A 21,738-nucleotide genomic window follows, 5' to 3' on the forward strand; every position below is an offset into this window, starting at 1 on the left:
AAGCGTAAGCACCGAGTTTGAAGTATCTCCGACTTATCAGCATAGAATATAGGCTGCTCGGGTTCCTCTTCGGAAAACGGCCGCTAGCGCTGACTTAACAAGTACAGTCGGGGTCATCCTTGTGTAGAGCGCGGGAACGGCGGCCTCCGGGGCCCCTTCCAGGTAGAGTTACTGTATATGCTACCTTTGATAGCATATGCTACCCATGGTAGCATATACAGTAACTCTACTCACAGAAGCCAGCCACCGACATCTAACGGCAGTTTCTGGGCCCAAACGTGCCCAGCAGCTAGCGCTGGCTCGCGGGGCGCCGCGGAGGCCGCCGCTCCCGCGCTCTACACAAGTGTGACACCGACTGTACCTATACAAGAAAGATGGCCGAGTCCCGTTTCCAAGTTCAACGGGAAAGCTTCGAGGAAATAGAGACAGAAAGGAGTTCGATCTTGCTCCAACAGAAAGGTGGCCACACCGCTGGGAAGGCCGGTGCACGCGCAGCCAGGATGTTTCGCAAACTTGCATCCACTGAACAGCCACGTAAGCGCGTCAGTATATCAGCTAACATTTCTTTTTTGTCTTTTTAGGGTTCGGGCGCTGATGCACCACACAGCAGCCTTTGCACGAGAGGAATGCATGCATCTCGAGCAGGCGGCGCCATATATACACACGTGTGCGCCTACCTGAGAGCGGCGAGCTGTCCGAGCGCGGGTACTCGACGGGAATGATGGTGACGCAGTTGTGCGTCATGTAGTTCTCGCAGGGGCCCTGGTGGTCGGGCTGCTGCTGCTGCTGTTGGTGGTGCTTCATCATACTGCTGCTCTCTTCTTCGTCGCTGCTACTGCTTCCGCTGCTGTCCTCGGGAACCAGATCGCGCATCGAGACCAGACGGGCCCGCCTCTGAGATGGGGAGGGGGAAACACCAGAAAAAAGGCAGCGTGGATCAAATTCGGAGGTCGCGGAATTGTGAATGCGCAAGCACGTGCACAGCCGCGCCATGCAGGCTCAGAAGCGTTAAAAGAGGCAGGGCAAGCTACAGAGCGCAGACTACGTGCGAAGTGCGCGGGCATACGTTTGTACACTTTCCGTCTCAAGTTCAGCATGCAAAGTTCACACCTACCTGTAACGCCCAAACACAGTTCACATACACACACGAAAAAAGAGCTTGTCCACCTTTATTTCTAGCCATGGAAAGTACGGTTTTACAAAAACAATGAAATGTTACTTGAGTAAAACAATTGATTAGTAATTGGTTTGCTATACAATCCATAATTCAGAACTCGCTCCAATGTGCCAAAGACGCAACTAAATTTCCGTAAAGTTTCGCGCGATTAAATCAGAAATTGTAGCGTCAAATTTAGCTGTAGCATAAACGAAACGTTGCGCATTATAGAGATACTTCCAGTATAACACAGGTCCTCGCTCGTTCAATCAAATGACTCCTCGAGGTTCGATTGCCAAGTGGCGTTGACTTCTGAGTGCTCCAAGAAAGAAAAAAAAAAAAGGAACATGCACTCTTTTATAGCCACCTTTCACGGGATTAATAAGCTATCTGCAATAGAGCCGCAAGCGTTTCGTGCAGCTAGCGTTGGCCAAATTTTCCTAATCCGCTGTGCGGCCGTCACGGAAACCGGACTTCCGGGCCTTGTGCTGCGGCCCCCGTGACATGACTAACTAAAGAAGTCAACAGCGTCTGTGTCGCTGGCGCGGTGGCTCCGAAACTTTCGGCAAAAGCTGTACGTTTCTAAACACATGCCTTCCTTTTCTAGCTGGCGCTCGAACACAGACCGAAGTTACGGATGAAAAATAGCTATACCATCAGCCACTAAACTCGGACATCATCCATCTGGACATTATAAGGAAGCTCTGAGGAAGCCGGGACATTGGACGAAAGATGAAGGAATAGCATAGAACATACACAACTTATCACCGCACTTTTCTGCCCCCTTACTTTGGAAATGACGGTTATATGACAGCGATGTGGAGAGTACATATGGATATCCAGAGTATACGAACCACATGTGCACGTCGCCATAAAATATTGTATATATATACAGTCATTTCGCAGACGCATGTGCGGCAACATTTTAATGCGACGCATTCTCCTTTCTGGCGGGGGAGCCCATTTCGCAGTCTGCCTGGGCCGATCCCGGAGAGAATACTGCAGCCTACACTGAAGTTTTTCTGTGTAGATCAAGCTGAAAGTGCAGTCTAAAATTATGTGTACCGACGCCACTAGGTATGTACCACTTGGTTTTAGTGTGCTCCCAATCTTTTATAAGTTGTGGTTGCAAACCATTCTGCGTTACTCATAAATATAAACGCTCATTATAAACTCCACATAGCCGTTCGCTACAAAACAGTTACGTAATTATTCGCGTATTCGCACAACTGTCTCGTACTGCACCGATCAGCGCAATGCTTCTCATTTCGTGTCAACTACATTGGAGCCTCTCATTTCATTAAAATCCGCAATGCTTGAAAAAAAAAAAAGTCAAGTAATCTTTCCTTTACGGCGTGATACCTCGTTAAGATTCAAGCGCGACCCGTGTAAGCCCAGCTGTAAGCGCCAGCTGCATGCGTGTACCGAAACCTCGGAACACGAAACCGCTTCCGCATTCCGTCCCGATCGAAACACGGTGGCTGCGAGGCCAGGAATCGAACCCGGCATCTCGTCTTGCTCGGCGGCGAGAGAACCCGACATATCTGTCGAGCCACTGCTCGCGGACGGTGTACAGGTATATACAGGCAGGCGCGTTACCATTCACACGTGACGTCTTTCTTTTTGCGACAACCGTTTAATGACTCCAGAGGATACAGTGGCTCCGCAAAACGAGCGGTATACACGCAATTATTTATAGCACCCGGCGATCGCGGCCGCGAACTTCTGAATCAGGAAAGAAAGCGAGCGCGGAATCATCCGCCTCGCTCGCCCCGAGAAACAAACCGAACGAGAAGGGGCCGTCCAGACCATCGCGTGAAAGAACGAATGAAAAATAACAGAGGAAACGAACGGCAGGCAGGGACAAGTTGTCGCATGACCCGTGACGGCACAAAAGGGAGTTTTTCTTTTTTTCCCCTCCTCCAGGCGAATGCGACCGGCGATGGTTCATTTGGCCGCCAGGCGGCGCGCTTGTTCCTTTTTCTGACAGTGGGAACAAATCGCGCGCGACGCGCCATGTGCGGCTGACGCGACGCGCGTCCCCGCCCCTCGGTCCCGTGGACGAAAACGACGGGACAACCGCGGGACCCGTTTCACACAATGCCAGCAGCGGGCCGCGAAAAGAACGCCGCGCGATGATGCCACGCACCACAACGTTTCCGCGGTTGCCAAGTTGCAACCACCCCGCAGACGGTGTCGCGTCCTTTCAGAGGTTTCCCATCGGGACTGACGTACATATACCACGTCCTTCCTTGCACTGCCAGCAGCGCGATACTGCTTCCTTGTTGTTCAGTGACGGATTTCGAAAGCGCTGACGACCAGCTGAGCGAGAGAATGCCCGAAACAAAGCTTCCTACGCCTGCAGAGATACGTGACTCGGCGCCATCAAATTAACTGAGCTGCGGATCAGACGGTTCCACTTGACGCTTATTGGCACGCGATTACCGCAGAGTCAAGTGACAGTAGAAAGAAGACCGAGGGCGGATTGGGCTGTCGGAATCAACCGAGCCGCGCGCACCTAAACAGCGCCGAGCTTTCGGAGCCCGGTCAATGTCAAAGGGGGCGAACGATATAGTCATGCAAAATAAAAAATGAAATCCAACGACGGGCGCAGTGTTGTGACCGCTACGCCACGGAACCACAAACGAAGTATTTGTCGGCGGTCGCACAGTGCAGCTCGACTAAGAACAAATGGAAAAAGCGCATGCATCCCTCCTGCGCAGTACCTATAGGCGCGCTCCCCAGACTTTTCTTTCCCGGCTTACCTATCACGTGTCTGGGCCACTGACAAAACGGAAATACTCCAATTACCATTCAGTCCGATTTCTTTTATTTTCTTCGGCGAGAACACACATGTTGTAACAAAATTATTAAGGCAAAAACCTTACATTTCTTACGCGTTGCACTTGCAGAAAGCGTCACAAGAGGTTGCTACCAGCTTCGCTACTGCCGGGTTACCGTCTCCGGTAACCCGGCATTCTGTCCCGAGTAGCAACCGTCACGAGTCAGTAAGTAGGTTATAGGGACAAGCTAAAACTATACAGTTTTAGTTTGTCGCCAAACGTCATATCGGTTGCGGTTTACCGGGTTATAGCGGAGCCGTGGATGGCAGCAGAAAAGCTGGCGGCGACAGCTCGTGAAGTTTTGGACACTAGAACGTGTTTTAAAATAGTTTGCGTCACGTAAGAGTTCTCTGGGAAGAAAAATCATAAAAGGACTGCACATTAATGATTACGTCCCTACTGACGCTTTACGACGGCAGTTAAGTAGAATATGGCAGGTCACTTTAGTATTATCTTTGATGTTAAACTATACAAGGTGTCGCTACCACCGTTGTAGCCGTCGTAGGCCTCTCCGAGAAACATTTATACCGATACCGCTAATACGCTTACGGACAAGCTAAAACGCTGCATGATATAGGTTCTAGGTAATCCGAAAACCTATCGGCGTTTGCAAATCACAGGGTTACCGGATGCGTAAACGTGAGCGGCTGGGTTGGTGGCGCCACCTGGTTGCGCAGAGCTGAACGAGACAACATAGCTATTTGCAATGACCAAGTGAATTCTATTTCGCTGGTGGTGTAATTTATCTTTATTTTTTTGGCAGAGGAGCAACCATGAATACGTTGCCTTTTTGAATGTTTTTCTTTCTTTCGACAAGAACAATCCCGGAACACGAAAATGTATCTATAAGGCATTGTAATTGGACGAAACGTCACAAGATGTCGCCACCAGCGTTGTAGTTGCGGTACACCTCTCGGGTAGCCCGGCACTCCGCAAACGCCAATACGCTGACGGACAAACCAAAACGCTCCTCTTCCTCTAATAGAGAGATTTGGCTTGTCCGGTATTCCGGTAGAACGCAGGCGGACGCAGGGGCGTTGAGGCGGAGGCGTAAATGGGAGCGGTCTGTCTGGTGCAGCCACCTGGTGCACCAGACAGAAACAGCTAATATTGCATTAACCGAGCGTATTCTTCTTCGCTGCTGGTGTAAATTTTCGGCACTGGCGTAATCATGCTGCTGCCAAAAATTTACACCCGCAACAAAGTAAAATATACTTGGTTACTGCAATATTGGCGAAATGCGAAAACACCCGTGTACTTAGATTTAGGTGCACGTTAAAGAACCCCAGGTGGTCGAAATTTTCGGAGTCCTCCACTACGTCGTGCCTCATAGTCAGAAAGTGGTTTTGGCACGTAAAACCCCATAACTTAATTTTTTTACTGCAATATTAGCTGTTTCTGTCTGTTTGAGCATTGCGCCACCAGGTGGCTGCACCATGCAGACCGCTCCCATTCACGCCTCCGCCCCAACGCCCCCCGTCCGCCTGCGTTTGACCGGAATACCGGACAAGCTAAACCTCTGTAATGACTTGTTATCCGCGGACCGTCGCGTGAATCCGGCCGAACTAAACGACGTTCGACCGCTGCATAGCGGTCACTTGCCGCATTCTCCCAGGCTCCGCCTGCCGATGCACTTTCGTCCCCTATCCTCTTTCCTCGGCCAGTGAACGGACTGCGACACGCCATGCATCTGGGTCGGCCGCTCACGAACACTCACTCTCTGCCCAAGGAACGAGATAAGGAGCCTCCGGCAGAAAAAAACAACAACGAAGAAACAAAAACAAAAAACACGCGGTGCAGCCAAACAATGGAGCGCAAGTACCCGAAACTACGTGCATACGTACACCGCCGGAGGCGCATTATAGTCGCGGCAAACGAAAAGCCCGTTCCTCGGCCACGCTCGGTATACACGCCGGACCGATACGACGAAGCGTTTTAAACGTGTCGCCACGAACAACGGGCGCCGACGGGCTGCCGGCTGTCATTAAGGACGGCGACACAACGACGACGAGGGCGATAATTGGCCGGTTGCATAAGGACGAAGCGATCGACTTGTGCGCCGCATTCTTCGCGTCGCCCAAAAGAGAATGCGAGGCTGACGAAATTCGCATCCCAATTTTCTGCGCGATTTGAAAACGCGGCCAGCTACACGAATTTCCAGCGCAGTTATTATGACGCGGTCCATATACAGCCAGAGAGAGAGAGAGAGAGAGAGAGAGAGAGAGAGAAACAACAAGACAACGAGCCATACGCTTTCTCAATCGGACTTGAGACGCATCATGTGTCAGTCGCTGGCATACGAAGCGTCGACTTAGCGATCGCGAGCATAACTGACCTCCCTCCCCTATTCTATTGTCATGACGTCAGCTTTTCCCTTTCGCTTCTTTTGCAACAGATAGCAAGGATGTCGGGGTTCTTTCTACTAGCTAGAGGATGTTTTCTGTGTATTATGACTACACCTTTACCAGAATTAAGAGAAAGTTCAGTTAAGTGATACCCAATCACACTTTAATAAATTTGGCGGGATGGAGGGGGGGGGGGTAGGTAGTGGTGAGGGTGGTTACTTTGGCCACACGACAGAATATACATGTGGTGCCACATAAAATAAAATTCAGCTGAAAATAGCCACCCGTTCGTCTCCGTTCATATTATGTAGACGTTCTATAAGGACACGTACTAGATGGAAATGTGATTTGAACTGCGAATTAAATAAGATTACCAGAGCCCGGAAAAAAAAATCACCGCCAATCCACTCCTGTGACGGTGGTTGGTCAGCGAAGCTGTAGAACTGTTGCGCCTAATGTAGGGCATCTTGTGCAACACTGATCCCACTGATGTGCGCCCATAACGCACATTGCACAATTCAAAGTGACATACGACACAAACACACGTTGAAATGCAGTTTACAAAACCTTAATTTTGTTTGTTACTTTGAAACTACTGGTACAACTGCTTTGTTGTCGCTATGATGCACACAGTTGTTTTCCGTTCTTATTTGAGAAATGGTTTTTCGCCAAAGTTAGATCGATGCATGACCCGCGTACGGTAGTTGGTTGAATCGGATCGTTGAAGTAACCGAGGCCAAAGACTTGCACGAAGTGGGTGAACCACTCCTTCGTTTCCGGCTTTGAGACCTCTACGTTTAAAGTCTCCGACAACGACCAAACGTCTATAGGGATTGGCGGCAACGTACGTTGACCAACGCGGAAGTGCGAGCACTAGCTCGTTATCAATCATGTGGTTTGACGGCTTTTTTTTTTTATGATTAGTTCTGCGTCTCGTATTGAAACGAAAGCCGTGCTGTGTGTTCGCTTCACGCCTGTGCCTTATGTGGGTATGAGCCATTGCTCCAGGCACTGCATTGCCGCCGGGATCGGCCCAATTGGGTTTTCTGTCGACGTGAAGGACGCGGCAAAAAAATCCCGGATCCCTAGCCATAGACAGCTTCGCTGTGGAAAAAAGAGAAGCCACCCTTACCGAGAAGACGATTGCTGTAATTAAGACAGCAAAGCCGCAAAAACGAAAAGACGGGTGTCGACGCCGCCTTGGAACTTTTCGCACCAGGAGTCGTAGCGCCATGGATTTTGAAGCCGCGTCTGCTGAGGCCTAGCTTACCGATAAAGACGAATTACATGTTCTACAATAAGAAAAAAAAAAATAAAGAAGGAAAGCTACGACTGAACTCGGAAAGTTTAAATCACCTTTATTGAGCCACTACGCGCAAAATTAAGAAAAAGAAAAGACGTCTACGACGTCACACTGCCGTATCGGCGCTGGGGTTTCGGTGAGAAAGTGAATAATTTTCTAGGCTTAGCTTTTCTTCTAATAAACAACCTAACCGCCGAATTAATGAGCGTATACTTTGGAACGGATATTTTACGGTGGAAACCTAAGTCTCTCTTTGGAGTGCCTTTATGAGCGATCGAAATTCGTAGCACGCCGGAAAAACGAAGGAAAAAGAAAAGAACGCGCCCGAAAGTCGCTACATCATTGACGATTCATGGGCACGTTCGCTCTAAAGTTGTGGGTATATTAGCGCTGTACTATGGCAGGCTCAAGTGACCGAGGCGGTGCGTACATTTACATATTCCTTCTGCTTACTTCTGCCTAATTGTTTTTTTTTTGTTCTTGTTCTTTAACCTTGTTTGACGCACCGAGTGCGTCATTTCGTTAAGTGTGCCACCGTGCGTGTAATTGCTACAGACAGCTGTCGCACACCTCCCTCCACCCGCAAGGACGCAGCCTACATTTTGAAGGCGCTCAAGCTCCCGAACGCCCCGGCGTAAATTGTATCCCAACAATTCACCGTTCCCGATAATAAGCCGGACCTCCATCGCATAGCGGTACAATACTTTGGAGAATCAAAAGACACGAAAAACCTTTCCGCGATAACTATACAGACGAAGCCAACCTCACGTTCCTTCCCGCCCGCGACATGCACGAGCGCCGATTGCTCCCCCTGGCGGACAGATTCGAACGCCGACGGTCGCCTCCTCTAAAACCCCTTAAACTTCGTAAAGTAGCGTCACTCTCCTCCTCCGCCTCCACTCGTCCTCGTTTCTCCTCTCTTTCACGCTCCCTCCTCGACCGTGGTGCCGCCTACACCGCTCGAGCTTAGCAACGGCGCCAACATGCGCTCCTCGCCACTTCGTAGACGCTTCGCGAGCGAAAATGGCGCTGAAGCACGGCGCGAGGGCCCACGTGATGCTATTAGGCCAATAGCGACGCGGCGTCGGCCTCGGCTAGAGCGCGCGAGGAGGAGGCGGCATTCTTCAAAGCGTGGCGCTACTTTACGAAGTTTACGGGGCTTTAGCCTCCTCCTCTCCCGTCAGAGGAAGCGCGCACCATGAAGCTTGCGCTGGTGCGCGTTGTGCTACCGGTGTTGAAACGATGGCACGCGTGGCCTCGTCATACCGCAAGGTTGGTCTACAGCACTTTTGTGTGTGTGTGTGTATCGCTCATGGTGCCACAACAGCCTAGAAATGAACACGAAACACGCCGAGACCAAGCGCGAAACTGCTCGTTTCAGATAAACGCGCACTACAGACGAGCGTCGCGCTGTGTATACGAACAGTGAAATCGCGATTTCTTTTCCTGCTCGCGCTCATTCGTTTGATATACGCGTCTCGTGATAAATCGAGTGACCCTTAACGTATGCACACAGTGATAAAGTTTCGGTAAGCTTCGTACGGGCGCGTTCACGCACTGCCATGGCCCCTTTCGGAAAGAAGCGCGCTGCGGGGCCAGCTGATGGGAGAAACGTTGTTCGCAGTTAAGTGAGCAATGCGGAAACGCCTGTAAATGCAATAGCTTTGTTTCAGTAGCGATGAAAAGGGCTAATCTCGTGGGTGTTCTGCGCAATTTATTAATTCATTTATTATATATTTTTTTTTATTTGTACATACTGCAGCGCAATAAGCGCTATAGCAGGAATGGATTAACAGAGGGAAATTATACAGAGAAAAGTACGATACAACGATGAGGATGACGTGCTAGGACCATTCATCCTGGATGGCAGATACAATACTTCGGCGTGAGCATGAGCGAATAGACCCAGGTACGGAATTCCAGTCTTCTATGGAACGAGGGAGAAAGCTGAATTTAAACGTATTACTGCATGCAAAGTCGGGCATCAAGTTCAAGTTATGATGTCGTCTCGTCGATGACTTTGGCGCGAGGCTAGTATGGCTTTTTGAAAGTCTAACGGAAGAATTGACGATGCTGTGCAAGAAATCCAACGATGCTATGCGGCGACGTGAACAGAGCGAACTTAAATTCAAGGAACGAAGTGCACCAGTGGTCAACACGTGGTCTGGGAGCTTGGGAAGCGGCTGCATGACAGAACGACCGCTGTAGTATTTTGCGCAACAGGCAATTGCGCACTGTTTACCAACCCACGTACTACGCATGGGTTAGCCGTGATGACAATACCCGTCTGATCATCGTTGAAGACTTCTATGGGGACATTTAAAAACAAGACAAGAAATGGTTTGCTCAGTCAGCGCTAGAAATGTTTGAAGTGCCGCACTAATCCAAGTCACTCAACTATACAGAACGACGGTCGTGTATAGATTTAGTTTTGACCAAGATTCTCCTTTTTTATTTATCTTTTTACTAATGCAAAAAACAACAACAAATAACGTTTCTGGTGCTTTGAGGTTCACCAAACAACCGCAGATGTCGCTGCCAGTGCGACTGCCGCCGGCCACGTCTACGAAGTGACGTTCCGGTGCTCCGTAAGCGTCCGTTACACTTCTCTTACGCCGCCATCGACAGAGTGTAGTAGAACACACGTCCCGTGTTCAGTGCAATAAATGTTCCACGCGTTTCGGCAAACAAAACATCGCGAGGTGTCGCCAACGTCGTTGCTACTGACATCTGCGTCTAATATCAGTATCCCGCTGTACGTACCCGCTATATAGTGGAGAATGCGATACAGAGGGTCTATATCATAATACCACAACGGCTGCCTCTATTACCTTTTCGACTGTCCATGCGAACATTCTGCGATACAAGTACACGCACACACAGCCACGAAGAGAGAGAGAATAAGTGAAATTACACACAAAAAGAAATATGAAAGAAATCCACGAGGTACGTTGTACGGCCAGATCTTTTTTTCGAGCAGAACAAGAAAGACAACGCAAATAGACTATGCCCTCTTCACCAAAAACACACACAAACACTGCGAAACTACGCCGCTCCCACTGGATTACATTTAAGAAGCAGGCTTCACTTAACTTGCGTATCAACGTGTAAATGTTGACTTCGCCAATTAATAAAGTGCCACGAGTGCTTCGTTCCACTGTAGTGCACATATCACCAAGGCTTAATCCAAGCTGCACAATAATTTAGAACAACCAATTCGTCAGTAAACAATAACAATAAATAATAAACAATTTAGCAGTGATCTCAAGAGTGGCGCCGTGTTTCTATATATACATGCCAAAAATGTGCTACGAATGCACTGCTGCTCCGCTTAGTTCGGTCGCACTTACCACATGATCACACACGGAGGAAAGGAAGCTCGGCCTGTTCAACGCAATGGAACAAATAACAATATCGCGGAGTACTATGAACGACAAAGCCACAAAGCACACAAAAGGTCCCTATACCTACTCATAAAACATACAGTTCTTAAATGCTACTTTCCCGAGCGGAAACGAGACAACCAAGTAGACAAGACAGATCGCTGACAATCAACCTCGCTTATATGCTCTCCTTCGGGTCACTGATTACGGCCTACACGGTCTGTAGAATCCATCAGTAAACATGAGCTGATAAGTCAGCGCTGGAAAATATCATCGTGCCAAACCAACTAGCTAAACAGTACGTTTTTGCAAATCTTTATACTTAAAGAGACAGTAAGTTAAACACCAAGTCTGTTCGGCCTATTGAAATATTCTTTCCAAACTTTAAATTCATTTTCATAACTCGGGTGGAGAAATGTTGATTGGTTACTACGCCCTTTTTTATATATAGCAGGCGACGTTATACTAAGACGAGAAGGATTTCCCTCACTGGCTTGCACTCACGACATAAAAAATAAAATAAAATAAACAAAATACAGCTAGGACGTCGCACGTGGAAGAAAGATACAGGGATGCGTCATGCATTTCGATTACGGGTGGGCGAATTCCAAATGTTTCGAATAGGAATCGTATACGAATTGTATCGAATATGGAATCGACTGTCAATAGCCAAACGCTGACGCACATATTTACTCGCGCGAATACCTATTTCCACAAAATCTGGCCTATAGACGCTTGGACTGGCTAGTGAACAAATACAGCGAACTATTTGCGATCAGTTTTATACAAAGATTCGTAATTGTCATTAAAAAAAAAAAAGAATAGCGAAGGAATAGCCTCTCAACAAGTTTAGGGCATGGTTGCACACCATCTGACTTTCCAAGAATGAGACGTGTGACTAGCTTTTGAAAAGCGTTAAATAAATGGTTACCGAAAGAAGACCGGAAACTGAAAAGAAGAAAGAGAAAGAAAAAAAAAAGGAGAAAGACCACACGCTGAAGGATTTGTGTCCGTATAGATACATGTAATAGGGCCGGTTGCAAGGAAAGCATCACTGGTTGTAGCGACTAGACTTCCATAAAACTAAAAAAAAAAAGCAGACTACAAGCAAAACTCGCAGGTTGTAACGTAGCTCCCAGCCACGAAACCAGAAACAAAGCTTACATCATAACCCATTTTATTTCTGCACTGCTTCCAAAACATTTGTCGTTCTTTCACTTCTGATATAATTTGCGACACTTAGCAGCCGGAGAACAGTAACTGCACTTTAACAGTTGCTTTCGACGAAATATCTGGTTAGTTTCGATATTACAGAACACCGAATAGTTAATTTTCGAATACGAATAGTTAGTGCGTAACATTCAATTCCTATGCGAAACTTCGAATATTCTGCCACCCCTAATTTCGATGCAGGATTTTCATACTTCTACATACAACGTATAGCAACTTCGACGCTCACACATAAGGTATAGGTACGCGTCATGCAATTCGATGTACCATATTCCTACTTTCATGCCGTCAAACATAACGCGGTTATTATGCGGGGTGGGAGCCGCAGATCTGAACCTATATTTCACCGCAGGGCGAGCGAGGGTGGTGGCACCCGTTTCTGCAACCGGTGACAGTGCGCCGCTCGCCCTCGGGACCAACAACACACAGTATACGTCGCATACTGGAAGACACACTAAGGCGAGCAAACGTTACGTGGTTTGAAGTAACTTGACGTTCACAAGTTGTGGCTGCAATACATCTGCAGCACAGTTACAGCGTAGAAGGCATCGCGGATACAAGTCACTGCACTAAGAAATGCGCGGAGTGAAACTTCCACACGAACCCGCACCGCTCGCGCGCAAACCGAAAGTGCGGGCACGTCAGTGTGACGTCACGGATTTCAAGGTTATTTCTTCGTATTATGGCCATTCCAACACGGGAGAACTTATCGAAGCTTCCTATATAGATGGCGCCATTCGTTCATTTTGAATGCAAATTATACCCTTTCTTCATCCACAAAAAAATTCACCGGACAGAACAACGACGTCAAGGGAAGCAAGCTAGTGCGGGAACTTCAAAGGAGCGTCGCCACCAGCGCTTCCATTTATTTTTGTGCACACATACTTGATGGCTTATCGGGCATTCGCTCGCAATGATGATAATTTATTTAAGTGTCCTATAGCAAGACAACTTAGTTGTGCAGCTTAGCTTAACATTCTTATTTCGCTTAATTTCTATATCGTGGCATCTGCGTTGGCTCTTTTATCGGCGCAGATTAGTTTGCGCGAACGGGGCACGTCTAGCCACCGTTGAAATTTGACCTTCGCGATTGCGGACGAAAAGAGGCGACCTTGTGCTGTAATATACATACACCACGGCTCGGTGGCTGCGTCATGTTGCGATCGCAAAGAAAGACCACGCCCTCCGGCATACAGCCTCGCCCGTGTGGATGAGGAAAGATAACGAAGCAAGTTCTATGCGGGCCATTTATTTATTTATTTATTTACGTAGGGTGTTTCAGTGTATACGTTAAATAATGTTTAAAAATTGCCTGTGGCAGATAGGACAATTCTAGTCCGTGAGCTGGTTTACTCGAAGGGGCGGACACTACTTCGACAAAAAACTGGAGTGTATAATCGACTAATTAACAAAAACCCTAATTAATCTTTATCTAATTATCTTATGGCTCATGCTGCAACCCACAAGTTCTAGCGGGCGAGACTGCAAGGCATTGCCACTGGAAAAGAATTGTGTGGATGACACCAGTTACGCCATATGCGCCGTCAAACTTGCAATAAGAAATGCAATGTCGTTACACTTAATTGGTTAAGAAAACATCGCTTTATGCACAGAACCGCAAAAGTAACTGGAACGCCTACGCATTTTTCTCCGCAATGTTCGGGCATTAATATCCTGAAACTCGTTGCAAGTCGATCCATTCTGCAAACTCCCGGCTAGAATTTGTGAACTGCAATATTTGCCATAAGGTAACTTGTTCGAAACTTAATCAGTGAATTTATGCTAATTATCGCACATGCATTTAAATTGTTTGTGCAAGTAATTTCCGCCTCCTCGAGTAGGCCAGCTCATGGACTTCTCAGAATTGTGCTACTTGTCACGGGTAATTTAACAAATATGTTTGAAAGTGTTCGCTGAAACACCGTGTACATATATGCGGATTCCATCTAACTTTGTTCACGTTCCCGAAAGCCAAGCCAGCACACGAACCTCGCACAGTCTTTGTCAAACACTCTTCTCGGCGCAGCGCTACATTCCACACGCTTTTTGCACGAAGCGAAAATGGGTCCTTGCAAGTACGCAGGTTTAAAAAAAAAAAAAAACTCAAATTAAAATCTGCTGTTTTACATGCCGAAACCACGATGTGATTATGAGGCACGCTGTAAAGCGGGGGACTCTAACGCGCACACAATTCGCACGGGACACGGCGTTCTTCTTTTTTTTTTCTTCGCTCGCACAGCTCCATCCAATTAGCACATCAGCAGCAGCCAAAGTGGACCGTCCACTACGTGGACTCTTACAGAATAACCCTCTAGGCCTCGTCTTTTTAGGGCTGCCGCTTGTCACCCATAAACTTCTACCAACTCGCACAAATTTCGCCTACTATTGGAGTAAGCGTATGCCTGCGCATACGCAACAACCCAAACTCCGCTTCGATCTAGAGCAGCTGGGACTCGAGGGGTTCGCGTACGCAAACGCAGCCTTCAGCCGTCTGCGTCCCCTAACCCATATAGAACTCTCCAACAGACGGCGCAGAGTTATCGAGATGACGGAGCCCACGTGAACCGCGCAACAGAAACGACCTATTCGGTGCCGAAGCCGTGACACAGGGCACTCTCGCCGCATGTGGCCGACGGCAGCAGGTAACACCCCCGAAAGAAAAGATAGAGAAACAAAGGGGGAGGAGACGAAAGCGATGGCAAAGCCGAGCAGCCACACAGTGAAGGTTCTTCCGCGGACACGGGCCGTGTAGCCAGCACCCCGAGGACTTAAAGCGCGCTCGCGAGACCATGCGACGACGCGGCGCGAAGCGAGGTCACGACACGCACGACTTTGGGGTGCACTGCGCGATCTCTTGTCTCCCGCGGCCGTGAAAAAATTCCTCCCAGCCGGGCACAACGGGCGGCGGCGCGCTTTCGAGGACGCGGTTGCCGCCGCAGGGAAACCCGAATGCCAACCCGGTGCGACTGGACGTTCACTTTAGGCGGTGCCCGCTCGAGCTATGCACTGTGCACGTAGGCGAGACGGCGAAGTTATGGCCACGCCGTGGTCTACACAACGCTGTCGGCGCAATAAACCGTGCGAAGGAGACACGTGTAGCTGGGAAAGGCCCTCTGGCGCCTGCGTGAGTAGTGGCTGTGAAGAGTGGAAATGACTAGCGACGGCTCGTTTAATTAGAAGACGCCCAGGGGTCGCTAGGAGCCTCCATTGTTGGCCTTATTTCTAAGGCATCGCAGGAATTAGGTTTCGCAAGAATAGAGAGATCCGCTGGCGTATTATCACGCGAAAAAGACGCAACCGCACTACGACACTTCGACAAGGCCAGCGCTCGATCCCTTCAATGTGTTCTTGTGATTGCCATTCTGTCGTTTAATTTTTGTTTTTTTTTTGTCACGTAGACAATTACGCTAACGGATATTCACCAAATAGCTAACCAAGAGGCTCTTGTGATGTAGATCTGACAGCAGCTATCATTCTCAGTGAAGTAGTGCTGAAGAAGCCTCGCAACAACACAGAGAGAGAGAGAGAGAGAGAGAGAGAGATACATTTTTATTATTTTAGGTATTCTGCAACCTTCGCTTGTTTATCATCTTACTTCAAGTGTTTGTCGCCTTTTCTGTTTTTCGCGAGAATGGGCACAAGCGTTCGTTCGTGCATATTGCCTTTGCCGTTCCAGCCTTGAACACCGTCCGACTTTGTTTTAATGTGTTGTGCCACGTATTCCTTAAGCGTAAATTCAACGAATATCATTTATTCGCCTCTGTCACATTTCGTGATCACTGTATATGTTGCATTGATCTTGTATTTGTTCTGCGCCTTCCAGCTTCAGCCCTTGATTTGGGTCTGCGGTATTCTATAAGTAAATAAATAAATAAATAAGAGAAAAGCCGAGAGATCGGGTAGACTATACTGCTCAGAATTGGGGCGGTGTATACGACGGCGTACGAAGAACGCCGGAAAAGCAGGAATGGGCGAGGAGGCGGTGAACAGCCTACGACGTTAAGCAGGCAGAGCCAAAAGTTCACGGGATGCCGGTTCCGCGAACGTAAGGCCAGCTTTAGCTTGAAGCTTTATTGAAACAGTACACAACATGCACTGTGTTGCTCGCGCACACCTTTATAAACGCTGACGCGCGGCAAATTTAAAATTGAGGCTGCATGCACAGGCTCGTGAAATATACTGCTTTTTACCAGATGCCGCATTCCACAAAGGTTCGACACTGCAAACCTTCACGCAAAACATAATTGTTAGCATGAAGAGCTGCTAAATGCGCGTGCGTATTTCTATCGCGACAACAGACCATTCACTGAACGCCCAACGAAACAAAGACAAAATGCGAAGAACAACGAGGCCGTACGGATGCGGTGTTGGCCTGTTTAGGGTACCGTACGGCCAAACGCAAAAGCACATGTTTTAACGAAATTGAAGGGGGAGCCAGAATCGCGTCGCGATATCAATTACTACATGTGCTGCAATATGGATATCTAAGGGGATTTCGAAGGGAACTTCACTTACTTCATCATATCCATTATTTAGTTATACCGCGTTTCGTTTTAAGGCCTCACTATATACCATTTGGCTCAGCTGTCCGTGTAAAAAAAAAGCACCCTTCTAGGCGCACTGCGAGGCGCGCAAGAGGGCTCTGCGTATTGATAGCACGGAAGTAATGGAAAGGGGCTTGCTTCTGAACGCAGGGAAATAGGCATTAAGTCACGCGGAACGCGCGCGACACCCGAACAACATTACAGTAGAAACAAAACTGGTGCCAGCGGTGCAAACAACTCTAATTTCTATGCACGTGCACGTTTTCCGGGGTAGCTTACAAACACACTGCGACTTCCTCTAGCAGTGGTGCTTCGCCACCCGGCTGTTCCGCGGGACTTAACAGTCAGTGCCAGTGATAAACTTACTCGAGGAAGTCACTGCACAAACGAGCTGTCTTTTCTTTTTCTTTTTACTTAGTCGCTCTGTCGTCAATAGTTTTTATACTCTACGCTAACTTTTTTCCCTACTCTTTTACCTCCGCCCCCCCCCCCCCCCCCCCCCCCCCCGCTGCTGACCGCTGTTCGGGTGTCAGCAGCTAGATAGCTACTGCAGTCAGTAGCCCAGTTTCCTTCCCTTATTTCTCCTTTATTTATCTACCTGTCTATAGGCGCAAAGCTATGTTTATCATTTGAAGCCTAAAACCTTCGTTTAGCGGGCCTTTGGAGAATGCCGAAAAAAAAAAAGTTGACGCTAGGAAGAGAAAGAAACAAAACTAGCTGGCGATCAACGTCATTCAAGGTTCCAACGTCCATCTCAGTCTCAATCTATTTCTATTATCACAACCAGTGTTGTGTTCCGCCGGGGCAGTGAGCATTGCAGTCAGCAGGCCATCTACCCAGACGGTTTTCGGAGCAGAGGCCCGCACTCACGTCACAGCCACGCCAAGAAGCGGCAGTGACGAACCGCTTAATTGCCACGCATACATCCACCAGCAATCAGCGGCAACGACCATTTTACATGCAGAAAGCTTCAACTGAGCCACGGTTGAAAGCATCAGCCGTGAAAAGGCCACCACGCGCAGCAACAAAACGACAACGGTGCTTGGCACAACTCGTCCTGAAAAGAAGGGAGGCGGGGGCATTTTTCTCAACGACAACAGATCACCTGTCGCAAAGTCGCAATGGGGACAGACCGTAGCATGCTGCGAAGAGCAGATTTTTTTCCCCCTTTTTCAAAACATGATTGAGTGGCGTCGCCTAGTGGGAGAATGTGAACTACACGCAAGGTGGCGGCAGCGATATCTTCACCTTAGGGTGTAATTACGTCTTTGTAATTTTAGAAATATTCAGACCTGAAGACGCTTCGTAAGCCAGAAAAGACGACATGCGCGGAGACACCACCCTGAGGTTCTCGCGTGAGTTCACCGTGACGTCACCGACGTTTACAACGCCCACCTTGTCTAGTTGATTGTCCATCGGCAGACAAGAAAAAAGCTGCATCGCATTCTAAGTGCACGAAAGATTTAACCATGTGAGTTACGAGAATTTTTTCGTGCACCAAAACGGCCCAGATACGAGAAAACAGGAATACGCGACGTTCCAGTGACGTAACGGCACTGAGAACTCGGTCTTCATTTATTGCGTTAGTAAACATTCTTATTTCATTTTTTTTTCGTCAAATGAATGAAATTACGGTTTGCTTGAGCAGTTTAAAGTGATTTACTGTTCTTGTTTGGAGTGCCTCGAAATAGTTGCTGAGCGATATGCCCTTGAGTAACGGTTAGGCACGACGCTTCGCTGCATGGATGGATGGATGAGGCTGAACACTTGAAATCGGGCGGCGACACACGTAACCTAGCCGTGACTATAATTGCAGTAGTATATCTTGTACTTAATAGAGGGTGAAATTTCCCTCTTGCCTTGATGTTAGCTACCAAATCCTGGTTATTTCTACCAGGAGTACGTTTACCTTGGTCAATTAATCACAGGAAACCCCGATCACGAGAAGGAAATTCATAGAAGAATAAAAATGGGTTGGATCGCATACGGCAGATATTGTCAGCTCCTGACTGGAAGCCTGTCATTATCATTGAAAAGGAAGGTGGCGTACAATCAGTGCATTCTACCGGTGCTTACATAGGCGGCAGAGACTTGGGAGACTGACAAAGAAGCTTGAGAACAAGTTAAGGACAGCGCAAAGAGCTATGGAACGAAGATTGCTAGGCATAACGTTAATAGATAGAAAAAGAGCGGTTTGGATCAGAGAGCAAACGGGTATAGACGATATTCTAATTGACAATAAAAGAAAACAAATGGAGCTGGGCAGGTCACGTAATGCGCCGGTTAGATAACCGTTGGACCATTAGCTTCGCCTAATCGTAGATATTTTCTTCAGCACTTCCCTATTTGAAAGTTCTGCATGTTTCCAACGCTGATTTCGTCTGCACCTCTATTTTTCACAGACCCTTCTCTGTTTCTTTTTAAACATTTTTCGTAACGAAAGTTTCTTTGTTTGCCACCACACTGCTGTCCAAATAATTATTTGTCAATGTTCTGGTTCGTTTCCTCCATTTTGCGCCAACGTTCCACATGCACAAGTAACTAAAAACTTTCCTAGCCCACCGCTTTCCAGCCACTTAATCGCTTCTCAAATCCTATCTTGCTGCTAGCTTCCTTGCCCTCGAATAACGTCCATCCCGCGTCACCCTGTACCCCCTTATTCGGTGCATTTCCTTGAGCTCCTAAAGCAAGCCTACCTACTCCACGTTGCTTTATTTTCAACCTCGCACGAACCTCTGGTCTCATGCACACGACCGCACTGCCGAATGTCAGACTGGGAACCATCGCCGCGTCCGTGTCATAACGCAGGAGTGACGCCAATCGGTTGACCACGCGAAATGGTAACACGTGAAAGTGGACATATGATCCGGACCCGCGTTCCATTGGCGAGCTACACGGCATAATTTTCGCGTAGTCGTCAGCGTTAGATTACGTTATGAACGATGTCCAAAATGAACACAAGGCGCCACGGTTCGACGCGGGACAGGCGGTGTTCCAGGGTACGCTCACGAAAGAACAGTGACCTTACAGCACCGTCCCACGGTGCAACGCAGTGCAAGAAGAGTGCGTTGAAAGGTGAGCATCGCGGTCACGCGTTGGCTAAAACCACGTCACAAGTGCATGACGAGACAAGCAATCAATGCAGCTTTTCGTGCAACTGCACACCTAGGAAACATGACTCAACAGCCGACAGATGTGAACCTCGGCTACGGCGCGCCGAACAGCTGTTTGTTTCTACAACGCGCAGCTACATCGCGCGTGGCTTACGTGGAGGTATGTCGTTCGACCCCGACGGCGTACTCCGAAAGGCGAGTCGTCGACACCACCCACAGCTTGCAGGGGGGTTCGCCTTCGTAGAAAAACGAGAAAGCGCCAGGCAACACAGGTGGGCGCGAAACCTCGGCGATCTTGCACAGGCCCTTTCTCGCCCTTGCCGAAATGCGTTCTTTCTTTCCTTCTCTCTTGGGTCAGCGAGCCACTGGAAGCAATTAACCAGTGTGGCGATGCCGCCGGCTGCAGAGGCGAAGAACAGTACCCGGCCCTCACGGACAAGGAGAGGCGACAACACGCACACGACCTCGAAGAACAGGCACCGCCGTCCAGTCACACAGTCTTGAAAGATGGTCTGGCTCACACAAGGTTGTTAAAGGTTGCACTGGGAAGGCGCTGGACGCGTGCTGGACGGTCACTCCTCGAAAAAAGAAGCTGTTTGGCTGCAGCCGGTCTCCCAGACCCTTCGTGAACTACTTCGCCGAAGCCTCGCTGCCTCCCTCCTCGGGCACTTCGTAGCGGCGACCACCGCTGGCAAGCGCGCCGACGCTCACGTCCGCCCGCGAAACCGCAGTCGCCAACTCCGGCGAGAGCAGGCAGCGGCCGCTGTCAAAACGGCCGCAGGCGGAGGGACAAGAGGGCGTTGAGCGGAGGAGAAGAGAAGAGCGAGGGATGGGGAAGGAGGGAAAGAACGTTCAAAACAGATGGACGAAGAGAAGGGAACTAATGTTTGCACGCTCGCGTATAGAGAGAGGGAGAGAGTTCGACGGACACCTGTGACACGGCGAAAACGACGGTACCCGCACTAGAAGTAGTTATAGTAAAGGGGTTCCCGATGAAAGAGGAAGAGGGAGCAGTAAATGTTTCTCACTCCACTGGAGAGAGATGGAAACAGCTGAGAAGGAAAGAAGTCGTATAACGGCACCGACGCCGGCTTTTCAAACCGAGGCGAGACCCATCGAAAAAAGGAGAGCGCGGAGTATAGAGGGGAGGGAGGCGGGCGAAAACAAAAGTGGCCTTCGCCGAGCTCTAACGAAGGCGTTGCTCCCGAGGATGAAGAGGAGGTCACCGCGGCCGGGTACAGACTGAGGAGAAAGCAGCACAGTGTGTGTGTGTGGGTTGGGAGAGGGAGGCGTTGGGAGAGAGTTCGTGCGTGTGGAGTGTGTGAGCAGAGGAAATGGATTGTGGACGGAGCGCGTGGTAGGAAATAAATGAAACGCGGCGGTATAAGAGATAGCGGGCTGTTCGGAGAGAAAGGCACACGGGGCTTGAGGCGAAAAGACCGGAGCGGCGATCAGAAAAAGGCGATCGAAATTCCGCGCACTCATAGACATCTAAGCGTCCGCAGAGGTGGAAGGCAACAGGTGGACGCGGTTGCGCCGGAGCAGGTGCACGGGAGCGTGCGCGAATAGCGAGAGAAACGGGGCGGTGCGCAAAACAGTAGCGAACGCTACGGTTCAACAAGCGAGAGAGAGAGAGAGAGAGAGAGTAAGAAAAATACAGTGACGCCTGCTTATAACGAAATCGCTTGATACGGAATATGGCGTTCGCTGGAATTTATCGTAGTCCCGACTGCAGCCCATGAATTTCAGACCGAATAATTCGACGTGGAGTGGCGTCAGACTGCGCTTAGTACGAAGTAGAGAACCGGGAATTTCGCATGG

General features: G+C 48.9%; 1 protein-coding gene across 3 annotated transcripts in view; it reads right to left on the bottom strand.

The window, feature by feature from the left end:
• The window catches only part of LOC126533847 (putative FERM domain-containing protein FRMD8P1), a 116,558-nt gene that overhangs the window by 37,523 nt on the left and 57,297 nt on the right, over positions 1–21,738 (bottom strand). For all 3 annotated transcript variants that reach the window (XM_055072444.2, XM_050181046.3, XM_055072443.2), the window contains one exon: positions 678–894. In XM_055072444.2, coding sequence (XP_054928419.1) covers positions 678–894 — 217 coding nt within the window. The remainder of the gene's footprint in view (positions 1–677; positions 895–21,738) is intronic.

Source organism: Dermacentor andersoni, chromosome 7, assembly GCF_023375885.2.
Source record: "Dermacentor andersoni chromosome 7, qqDerAnde1_hic_scaffold, whole genome shotgun sequence".
Taxonomy (NCBI): Eukaryota; Metazoa; Arthropoda; class Arachnida; order Ixodida; family Ixodidae; genus Dermacentor; species Dermacentor andersoni.